Below are 12380 nucleotides of genomic sequence, written 5' to 3' on the forward strand. Positions count from 1 at the left end.
GTATCAGAGGAGAAACTATGAGCTATTCATTGAGACGAAATAAGCTAGAAAAGAATGAGATGGAGATAAGATCAAGATTAATTGTTGGACTCGAAGAAGAATTAGCTCGGGCCATCGGTTCCAATCTCAATATAGATGAGATAGCTCAAAAGCTTGCTTTCGCAAAAGATGCGGCCGGGGATATCTTTGCCGCCAAAGCAGCAGGAACATTTTTGGCCTGGAAACCGGTTCAATATGAATTTAGTGAACAAGCAGGATGCATTTTAGCTGCTAGAACTAGACAGGCAACAACTAGAGGGGATATCTCCGAAGTTATCTCGGTAGCTTAGGTAACTGCTACAACTCCAAAGGACATCTGTAGAGTATTTCAAGAATTTTATCAAAAATTATATAGCAGGGAAATGGTAGCGGAAAACAAGAGAATAGATGAATATCTAGAATCGGCCGCAATGGAAAGATTTTCTGGGGAGGATACAGTGCAGATGGAGGCCAGCTTTTCTATTGAAGAGATTCAAGGAGCGATTAATGATCTAACTACTGGTAAGGCTGTAGGGCCAGATCTTATTCCCCTGGAATTTTATAAAAAATTCTTTCATGTTTTGAGGGAAGACCTGTGCAACATAATGATTCAAACCCAAAGAGGACAAACACCTCCACAGTCTTGGGAGGAAGCCACTATGGTGGTTTTCTTGAAGAAAGGCAAGCCACCAACTGATCCAGGGTCATATAGGCCAATCAGCCTTATGAACAGTGATACGAAGATTTACTCCAAGATCTTAGCGAATCGTCTCAGCTCTATAATAGGGAAAGTGATCTTGCCTAGACAACATGGATTCATTCCAGGGAGGGGAACGGCAGACCATGTTAGGAGAGTATGTACTTTATTTGATGGTACGGCAGCCTCACGAGACCCTATGGCTCTTCTACTACTTGATGCAGAGAAGGCGTTCAATAGGGTCTCGTGGGGTTTCCTTTGGCTAGTATTGGAGAAATCAAATATTGGTATAGGGTGTATAAGGGCTCTACAGGCGTTGTACAGGAATCCTAAGATTAGACTTCGAGTCATGGGAGAACAGAGTGACCTAATAAAAATTCGGCAAGGAACCCGACAAGGGTGTCCTTGTTCTCCGCTTCTTTTCGCGTTTTATATAGATCCTTTTATCAGGAGAATAGAGCTAAACAGATGTATTTTACCGATAAAATTTAATGGGTTTGAAACAAAGATTCTAGGCTATGCAGACGATCTGGCAATCACTTCAGCAGACACCATTTCAGCTCTGGATGAAATAGAATATGAAGCGGATTGTTATGGGGCAATCTCTGGTTATAAATTAAATCAGGGCAAGACGCAAATTGTGATTAATAACAAGGTAGACATGATAGATTCAAGATTGACAGATTCGGCCACGTATCTAGGTGTAATCATAACATCAGACCTAACTAAAATTGTGGAACAAAATCTAGGCCCGGTAATCCAAAAATCTAAAAAAGATCGACAGAATGAATAATTTACATCTGACAATAGTAGGGCGCTGCAACATTATTAAAATGTTGTTTCTCCCAAAAGTTTTATATCTGTTCAGGACCATCCCCCTGAAGTTTGGTAACAATTGGTTTAAAGAAATGGAGGGAGTAGTCAACCGTTTCATTTGGTCTCATGGGAAAACAAGAAGGGCAATAAAATATATGTCCCTTCCTAGGGATAGAGGGGGCTGGGCAGTACCTGACCTAAGGGTATATTATTGGGCCTCGGCTCTCCAGTATATGCGTGGGTTGTTGGGTGGTATGATCATAGAGCAATGGAAGAGTCGAGAGGCTGTACCAGATGTTTATGAGCTACTATTAAGCGGTGAAGCACGCAATTGGCTTTTAACATTCAGCGAGGCAAGTTATTATAAAAAAGTCAAGTTTAAGGCGCTAGGTGCAGCTATAACGGTTTGGACTTCCATTCGGAAAAATTGGGACTTGGGAGAATGAATTATTATACCACTTTATTCAAAAACCCCCCCTATCAGAGGTTTTTCATGATGAGGTAATGAGACGGTGGGATGTGCTCGGAGTTAAAATAATTGGAGATATCACTGATTCTGAAGGTATAATTTCCTTTGAAAGAGCACAAAATTTGTATAATCTAGATCGTAGAGAGTTTTTTAAATTCTTGCAGATTAGGTCGGCCTTGGTAAAGAAGCAAGGAGGGAATAAGGCATTTGAAAGAGATGAGGTTATGGAACGATTGCAAGATCTAGAAGGGTGCACAATTACACAGATCTATGGGGAATTGAATCAGTGTAAGAATGATGATCTGGAAAAAGCGTCTAAAAAATGGCGGGAAAAATTGAATACGGAAGGGAATGAATTTGAAAACTCGCTTAAATTGGGGGGTACGGTTCTAAAGATGGCGAACCTTCAGGCCCAACATTATAAAACTATTTTTGAACTATATTTTACACCAGCAAGAATAGCTCGCGGGGGGGGGGGCAAGCGGTATTTGTTGCCCGCGCTGTCAAAGTATAGAAGCTGACACGGTTTGCCTCATGTCCAAAACTGACCCCCTTGAAAACTGCAATAGAGCTTTTTTATGGGACAGACTTTGGGTATTCAAACAAGCCTCACTAATGAAGTAGTGCTTTTGGGGGTGGTTAGGGACGGGGCCCTTGTAGCTCATCATGAATTTCTCTTTATGGGAACGGCTATCATTAGGATCTGCATAGCATCAGTATGGAAAGACCCCGACCCACCCAACTTTCAACAATGGTTGTCGAGGTTGTTAGCTACATATAGCCTAGAAAAAGGATTATATGAAAAAAAAGGATGGAAAGCAAGACAGCTAGGGAAGCGCATATGGGCTCCAGTAATAGAATGGAAAGGTAGGCTGGATAGAATCTAGTGACAGATAGTTATAACTAGTAGAATAGCATGTTTTTTTAAGTATCATGTCGTTGAAGGGTGGGTTGGATGGGAACGTGGTATTAAACTTAATGAATTTGGGGGATCGCTGACTTTCATGAATGCTTACCTTATCCCTTTCATGAATGGGTGAATTGCATTTAGATTCTATTATTAATTATATATGATTATGGAATTATGTCGGGATGAAGTATCATATGTTATTACATCTCATGTTGGGCTTATTCATTTAATTTTTACAAACGTGTGAAATATTAAATTGATCAAGGATGATGAACAATAAAAAATATATTTAAAAAAAAAAAAAAAAGGAAATTGCTGGGAGCAAAGATCCCTGCAGCAGGCGCCCTAACCCAGAAGATATTTTAAAAAGCAGTCTTTTTGTGAGCAATCAAGGAAGAAAGAACAGATTCACTATAACATCTGTCATTGCTGCCAATTCCTTTGGGGTACAGGTTTAAAAAGAATATGTGTAATTTGAGTGTCAGACTCCGCTCCTCATGGCTCTGCCCATTGTGACTCCGCCCCCTTTCTGTTGCACCCCTTCACCTCCAATTTGTGGCATCTGAAAGTATTTTTATTTTCCATGTATTTTCCAGCCAAAGTTGCCTGACCTCACCAATTGCCCATTCCATCAGCTGAATCGCTATATCCATTCAGTATGGACCACAGTGCTCATATTTAAGCATCCCTTCAAGACATTTTCAAGTGATATTTTTGGAGTCTGCCCTCCTTAGTTCATTTATCCGGTCTCTAAATCTTCCTGCACCGAAAGATGTGACTTTCTAAAAACGAATGGCCCTGGGCAATAGACCCAGGGCAAGGGTGGATGACACAGAGTCCGGAAACTTTCGATACTAAAATCTGACTTCTGGGAACTGAAGAAAAACAAGCATTTGCAATGCATTCGGTCTCACCTTTGGGACCTAATTTGTATTTAGCTATGCAGCACATTAGCCTGGGTGCTAAAACATCTACTGTTCTTTAACATGGAGGAAACGTAAGTATCAAACTGCATGACACGCCAGGTATGGAGAGAAATATTGCCTTTCAGCGGGAAATGGTATGGTCCAAAGCTCTGTTTTTAATAAAACATCACGGCCTTCGGTGTTCAGATCACTGAAATTACAACATTTGAAAAAAATATTTTTGTCTACGGGTGCTCGTGGAAGACTACTTCTATGCACTGCAATCTAGAGAATTCTTAAGTGATTCTGGTATTTAACTAACCACTGCTGGTCTTTTTCTATCAAGAAAGTTCAATAGAGGCAGTTTCTGGAAAAATAAAGCAAGCATTGGCATAGCCAATAGGTCTCGCCTTTGGGACCTTATAAATGTTTAGACATGCAACAGTTGATGTTGTTGCACCAATAACAAAGTGAGTAGCTGTTCAACTGTAATAACCTACTACAGTTGAGTTGTAAGGTCATACTGTGTCCTGCCAGAGCAAGCAGAAAAGGTGGAAGCCAGGTCACAAAACACAATTGCAGCTTCAGTTTAAACAATGAAAATGAGAACTGGCTTTTCATTCCTGTGTTCTGTTTTTCTAAAATGATCAACAGAAAGAAATTCATGGCAACATGTTTATTTTTGCTCAAAGCAAGTCATTACAAGAAAGATAAACTCTCTCGGCCTTTTTCAAAACATTCTGAGCAACAGCATTTTTTTGTTTGACTTGCATTAAGCTGATGTTAGTGTCTATTTGCAGCAAATTACTAAATGGTTTTGGGTGTATTTATTTCTGCACTACAGATGTATCTTTTATTCTTGATGTCTTCATGACTGAAGGCTGACAGTGTCGAATGGAGTTGCACGTTATGATGTTACTGCCGCTTGCGGCTTTTAAGTGACCCCTGACGAAGGGCCCTTGTGGCCTGAAATGAATTGCGTGAAAAGTAATAAACATCTTTTGAGCCAACTTGCTTTTAATGATTCTTTTCAACGTGTCGCTGTTGAAGGCCCGGAGGGCATGCAGGAGATATGTGAAAATGTAAAATGAATCATGTTGGAATCATGCTGTTTTCGCTGGTATGTTGGAAGTATGGATGAACTTTGGACAAAGGTTTTGGATTACTGATCGGTTTACCCTGAATAAAAGTATTACAATTAAAAAGGAAAAGAGAAATTGTTGATGATAAGGATACATTCCTGATCTCGCAGTGCGACAGATGGGTGCGCACCAGTGCTACTCTTCGGATATTCTATAATACTTTGGTATTCACATGAAAGTGCACAACACCAAGGATTTGAGCTAATTATGGGAATGGTGATGGTTTTCCTCTGTATTATAAGGGATAAAATACCCTCTGCTGTACATTCAAAGAATAATGCAATTTCCTCAGAGTTCTATGGACTTACAAAGGAACCTACCCGTCCTCCTTGTTTCTGGATGTAGTCATGGAACTCCTTGGTGACTTTCAATATCCCTGTGTACAGCAGGGGGCACTTTAATCCATATATTGTCTGTCCTTTCAGGATTGCTCTTGGCTCTAACCAAGACTAGTGAGATCTGTGGAGATGGGAGCGAAGACAGAAATGGAAGAGGTGGTGGTAAGTGTGATGGCGTGGGGGAGGGGGGAGTATACACTTACATTCCTAGCTTCCTGGGCAGTGACATTTTTCATAGCTCTGCCCTGTGCTGGCGGTATTGTGAGCACTGGCACCAGCCAGGGGAGAAATCTGCAGTTCACCGACCGAGGCCAAGGAAAGCATAAATACAGAACTCAAGAGAATGAGCAACAAAATAGCTCCTACATTCCAGCGCGGTGGCTGTCTGGGTATAAATTGTCATGAAATGTCAAGATTAGTTCCAGAGAAAGGCAAGGCCTTGGCGGCCCCGGCATTTGCCGCATTCTACGGGCAGGAGACACGGTGTGCAGCCACTCCACTCGAACACTAACTGTATTTGTTTAAACAGCATCATATCTAAGCCGGCCTTGGCTGCGCCGGCCTGGTTTGAAAAATTCAAATGACACAATGGTTTCTTTCTAAATAAACACTCCGGGTTAGGCTGCTGGGACCTTTTTCAAGAAGTGCGAGCCGAGCAGTCAGTTGTTTCCATGCACAGGCAGGCCTCTTTGCAAAATGGAGGGGGAAGGCAGAGATGCTATCTGTCTCCCGGTGCCGAGGCCTCATAATGGGAGCCCAGTCCCCACTCTGGCGAAATAACTAGCATATCCTCCCGTGGTTTGCTGAGCACATGCAGAGCAAATAACATAACTCGGGGGCTCGTCACGTGCCCGAGAAATTCTAACCAGATGATTGAAAAACAATATTTTTTTAAAGAAGTGAAGCGCCGGTAAAAGACTCGGAGTCTAATCAAATATCCGACTTCCTTTGCAAACTGATAAGTGTAGCGCGCTTTTTAGAAAAGAACGTACATATCATGAGAGTTAGTGCTTGTACTAGAATGCCCTTACTGTCTTTGGGGTGTGTTGGACAACTGTTGGTAGATATCACATATAGCAATAAATTTCCTCCGGCGATGTGCAGATATATCTCTAAAATAATACAAAGCGAGGCCGCGAATGCAGCTGAAGCGTCCCGCTGCTCTGGGCTAACAAGTAGGAGGGGTGGGGGGAGTGCGAGAGAACACACAGCGATTCCCTTGCGGGAGCGAGCAAACATATGTTGTCAAAGCTCGCTCCCGCAAGGGACTCACCAAATGTGCACGCATTGCCATTGAAAGCAATGCAATGCGTGCACGTTTTTGGCTGAAAAGCCAAAGCGATTTCTATAGGTCTTTTTCGTATGCAGCGCATGCGCGCTGTGTAGGCGAGACCTAAAAAAGGAAGAACCTCAGCAGAAAGCAATTCTGGTATTTTACTGACCTCTGCTGGTAATTTCCTATCAAGACAGTTAAATAGAGGCAGTTGAACAAAAAAAAAAGTCCCTAAGCGGAAGCAGACAAGTCCTAGGGCTGATCTCCAGAGCCCACAAAGTACATACATATATAAGTATATACTAAAGTATACATACTAAAGTATTATACTAAAGTATATACAAGAGGTCTCAAATGCTCGACCAAAAATGGATGCACAAACATTTCTATAAACCTATCAGAGGTCACTATGCAAGTTTTACGCTCACTTTTGAAAAATTAATGGTGGGTCTTACTCCTTCTCTTATTAATCCATCTCCCTCTAAGCAGCTGCGCTAACAAACAGGTCTAAAAATTACACTATGAATTTTAATGCACTTTTTTAATCTTTAATCTCGCACAGGACTCCTTTTCTATAGAAATCTAATTTCCCTTCCTCGTTGGCAGCATTTTGCACAATCAAAAACGCATAGAATAAAAAAACAAGCATTTGCCATGCTATAGGTCTCGCATTTACGAGAGTTTGAACTATTGGCATTGTAAATGACAATACCTTTTATTTATTTGTTGATTTTTAAAGCATAAATAAAAGGCCTAGTCATTTACAATGCCAATAGCTTAAACGCTTGCAAATGCAAGATCTATTGCATTGCAAATGCTTGTTTTAATTCCTTTTTCCATTGGTGTCATTTATTTCCCACCTCCCCTCCATCCTAATCTATTTCCCACTTTCTCGTTCTGCAACGCCGCGAGATCATACGAATGGCAATAGCGCTATGCAAATAAGATCACTCCATTACAAACAAAAAAACAAAGGTAAAAATCTTTGTAATTTACAATGCCAACCGCTCTAACTTTCCAAATGTGAGACCGGTTGCATTGCAAATGCTTGTTTCTGTTTGCCCTTTAGTTAGTGTACCCCAGCCACACAACCCCTCGTACAGGTGCCGGGAAATAAAAGTGGAATTATTTCCAAGCGTCGGTTTTGTTTCCTCTTCAGGAAAATGTTCAAGCTTCGAGGCGGCAGTAGCTCACTGAACCATCACAGATAAATCACTGCCCTGCACAAATCGTTGGTGCCCTGGGTGGCTCTTAAACTCCAGTCATAAATGCTATGCTGTTTCTGAGCTTAAATCAGGCTGTCAGAAGACACACTCCGTGCTCTGGAGGCCTCGGAGCAGAAGGCCTCAGTGCCTGCCTGCACGCTCCTCGTTACCCTGCTGCCAGGGCAGGTGACTGAAGCCAGGCATAGTATCACCATTGGCATCCTTTCCCACCCCTCCAACACAACATATATGCAAATAAATAAATACACAACACATTTTTTTTGTTTGGGTAAAGTTGCTGCAGGTTTATTACATAAACCGTTATGTAATAGGTGGGTTATCTTGCGGGCAATCCAAGGGTAGGCAAACAACTGATGAGCCAGGCAGCACTGGGGTGAACCCCACCTGTGCTGCCCTTACTTGTGATCCTCTTCCCGGATCACGTGACACTTGGTCCCTTATTACTCACGCCCCTTTCAAGGCGGAGCGTAGCATAGCAAACCCCCGGTTGTTCAGGCCCACAACCGCCCGAAGGACTAACGGAGCGCCAACACGTTTTTCCAGGAACCTCACATGAGGCTCCTGGGATTTGGCTCTGGCACCCCCTATGGTGCCGCGCAGAGGTACCTTTCTGTAACGCCCTGCTTCCAGATAGCCCTGTAACTCCGCCACAGCTCTGGAGGTGGTTACCGTCACCGCCAGAGCCCCCCACCAAAACAGCTATGGTCTTACCTGCAACCTCTCCTCTTTAGAGCCTCCTGCAAATCTTAGAAGAAAGGGATACATCCCTACCGGTGATAAATGAACCCCATCTATCTCACAACAGCCCTTGACGTTAGCCTGAATCAGCTAGTGTCTGATGAAACCAAGGCCCCTTTGGCCTGTGACTTGTTCAATTAACTATTCACCCTTCTGTGTGAAAGTTCCACTGCCTCACATGACTCCACCTCATGCCAGCTCTGGACGGAAAGAATTCAGACACTATGGCACACCTAGCCCAATCTATTTGCTGATCTCACCTAGCTGCTGCCCTTCTAGCACTGTGTGTGCCTGGACACCTGTGTCTCCCATCTCTGGGTCAGCAGCCCACTAGTTAGGATACCACTCCTTCACCCGCCTGCCTACTTTGGCTATAGGGCGAGAAGGAATATACTTAACATTTGCACAGTCCCTTTGCTTGCTAAATCATGACACACATGAATGTTCATAGCTGGCAAATGTGACAATCAGCATGGTTGACCTCCAGCACCTCCCCTGCATCCCTTATTCCTTATGGGAATTTTGCCCGCTCAGCTCCCTCTGTGGTGAAACCCCCTCGGCATACCGCTTAGCCAGTCTGTCTGATTTGTACAGTGCGCACTGTCTGCAATATGGTGCCTAACATTCAAGAATGGCTAAGTCCTACTTTACCCCCCTCCTAGAATATTCCCAAATCGGTGGTGGGGGGGGGGGGGGGGGGCCCAATGCCATCCCGGAGCATCCTCAGCGGTGGAAATTACCTGCTCCGTCAAACTCTAGTTTTTGTTGAACACTGGACGTGCCAAATGTTTTATTGACATAGTAGCCCATTGTGCCCGACACCTTGTTACCCCATTTATTGGGATGGTAGCACACTATGTTGGCTGACCGCGCCCACCAAGCGTGGCTAATATAGCTGACCGTGCGGGGCTTTTGAGCTTAACTGCAGCAACAGGTCACCTACCCTTGGTTCTGGGGTGCACTTACTTCACCCCATTGAACAGACAATTGCACAGACCCCTTTGGGTGCTAGCCCTGGTGAACACCTTATTGGTGTGAAATCTGGTTTGACCATATATGTATTATGCCCGCTATTGGCGACACCTCACCCTTTCGTGTAGTGACAACTTATGCAGTGCACCTCGCTTGCTTAACTGCCGTTGGAACACAGATGCCAGTACCTACTAACCATCTCTGACCCTGGATTCTTAAACTCACAAAAGAGTCGGAATCCCAGATTCCCAATTTCGCGTTAGCTGCAGTACACCTTCAGTGGATCCGCTGGGAGATACCACAAACCGCATTGGTCATGAGAACCTTGAGAAGCACCCAATTTTCGCCTGGGCGTACCTCAAAATGAGACTGGCTTCACACAGCTGTAAGGCCATAGACACCCATCTTGAACCTATTTACTGTTTTTTGCCACTTGGCACCCTTCTGGTTGCAGCTCTGTGTTTTTGTGGAGCGCACTTGCCCCCGGGGCACGATGTCGCTGAATAGCCAGTGTATGTTACCCTCTCGCTGATACTTATCTATCGCTAACTGCCCTTACTTGGATTGAATGACTGTAGACTTAATGCTCCAACCTAGTTTGACCCCAAAACTTAGGGACAACCCAAGTAGCAATCATGACCTCCATGGTACATCCACCCCAACATTGACTATCAACGTAATTGGGACACCGGTCGCAGAAGATGCCCCTTCCAGTCTCAGGTTCTAGCCCATAGAAGGATAACCCAGGTGGCAGACAAGTCTGTGGGAACCAGAGGTGAACATTCTGTGCAAGTACCTGCCCTTTCCTGAATATTGGGAATGCGAAATGGTCTATAATACCCTGTCGCCATTTGGCTCTAACGCAGTGTTTACCAAACTGTTTTGCACCGCAGCACACTTGTTAGATGACAACCACCACCACTCGCCTTCTGCCCTGCCTAAAGCGCGGGTGAATATGTCTTAACTGAAGCGACCTGAAACCTGCCCTTGGTTGCAGAGGAATGCCCACCCAGTGTACATGGTACCTGTTTCTTTATGGTGCCAGCAGATGTTCCTCATGAAGGCCCTCGTAGCCAATTGCACAATGCAGTCTCAGCATTTTGCAGCGCCTCTCTTTGTGCATATCATTCTGGGGTGACTAAGCCCAAATGAACCCCCTAACTGGATGATCCCCAGTACGAGGGTACAGACTGATGACCAAGGGCTGTAGTCATGGAGTGAATTTACACTATCTCATGCCCTACAAGGCCGCACGGTGTGCCACTTCGCCTAAACCAAGGCAAGGGTGGATCACCATGCCAGTATAGCCTGCAAACCCATCCGTCATCTGCCCTGACAGATGCTGTGTCAGCACCTCCTGGATGCATAGTCAATGCATGTGTGTGTGGGTGACCCATACGCTGGCATTTTGTAAAAGCTTAGAGTGCCGCCGGCTGTCATTTCGCAGCTTCTGACATTGCCTCCAGCTATATACTGCAAAACTACACTATACCTGCAATACGTCACTACCCTTGGTTTAAACAATGCTTGTTTAGTTGTATAAGGTAAATTAAGCCCGAATTTAAGCTTTGTTGCATAGCGTATTGAGAATGCTTCATTCTTAAATGGTGGGTCTGTCACGCTTAATGTGTTGACCATTGAATAAGATGTCTCAATTCACTCAAAAGCAAGTTGAACCGCAAATGCGACCAATACCACTAAGCAACATCACATCACGAATCAACTGAGATCCTGTACTGCCCCATAAAGTAGGTAAATGTGTATAAAACCCAGCCGTAGCCAAACAAAATCTCTAGAAGCAGTTTATCAGGGAATCGTAGAGACCACCGGAGTCCTTCAGTGCCCTCCGTACTCCCGCAACAGCCAGACAGGTCACCTGCACGCATGCCAGGTGCCGAAACCAGAAAGCGGCAGCCATTTTGAAAATGGAATGGCGTCGCACAATCCTCGCATCGGAGACAAAATTGGCTTGTGCCGGCATCCGCCCCACATTGAGCTAGCTATTTTATTGAACCATGGTGCTTTCACCGAACTGCCCTTTTCCAGTGAAATGGAAAGTCATGGAGGAAGCTGCACTTATCCCTAACCTGGCCATTCTCACCGCACCACGGGACCCGTGAACTGCGTGCCCCACGCTGCAGGAGTCAACAACCCTGGTGCTCCAAGTACCAAAACTGGTAAAACAAGGCCCACAACCAGAGCACCATGCCTGCACTGTTAGCCTGTAGCGAAGATGCCCAGATCTATAATGCGTTTCTTGTAAATTACCTCGCATTCCAACATTCCGCAAAACTACTGCTTTAGCGCCGTGCTATATAAATATTGGCAACCTGTCCAAGCACCACAAAACGTAACTAAGAAATTGAGCCTCAACCTTGAAAAATAACAATCACTGGCCCTGAAACGAGGCAGACAATGCTTGAGCAACTGAGCAGCCTCACTTCCCAACATTACCTGCAGGTTATTTGCTCACACGACAGGGCAGCTAATAGCTAAATGACCAGAAATTTAGATTATCTTAATATGCTCGTACCTACTCTTTGTCCGTATGGAGAACCGGGTCCATTTGATGGTGCACCAACAAATCCCACTTTGGAAAGAGTCACCACCTGCAGACAGCAAAATAGTGCGCGGGCCAGGCTCAGTGCTACAAATCAGGTTGCCTATCTTGGCAAAGGCCTAGTTTGAGGATTCTGAACGAGCATGCTAGCTCGGCCCCATCCATAGCTGCCATTGTTGCAGATTGCTATGTCTGAAATTTGCATAATTCCAGTGCATCTGTGAGTGACATCAAGACTATGCCTGACATTTTCTAGCACTACACCTACAACAAGCCTGTCCATTGACTTAGTCAATGCTGATTAGTTGCACGCACA

General features: G+C 44.3%; 2 protein-coding genes across 3 annotated transcripts in view; one reads left to right on the forward strand and one right to left on the reverse strand.

Moving 5' to 3' along the window:
• Window positions 1-12380, reverse strand: part of LOC146772563 (mucosal pentraxin-like) — a 116646-nt gene that overhangs the window by 93602 nt on the left and 10664 nt on the right. The window lies entirely within an intron of this gene.
• Window positions 402-12380, forward strand: part of LOC146772564 (mucosal pentraxin-like) — a 36830-nt gene continuing 24851 nt past the window's right edge. Inside the window, exon 1 of the mRNA XM_085637012.1 lies at window positions 402-540. Coding sequence (XP_085493138.1) covers window positions 402-540 — 139 coding nt within the window. The remainder of the gene's footprint in view (window positions 541-12380) is intronic.

This window comes from Triturus cristatus, chromosome 12 (assembly GCF_964204655.1).
Source record: "Triturus cristatus chromosome 12, aTriCri1.1, whole genome shotgun sequence".
In the NCBI taxonomy this organism is placed as follows: Eukaryota; Metazoa; Chordata; class Amphibia; order Caudata; family Salamandridae; genus Triturus; species Triturus cristatus.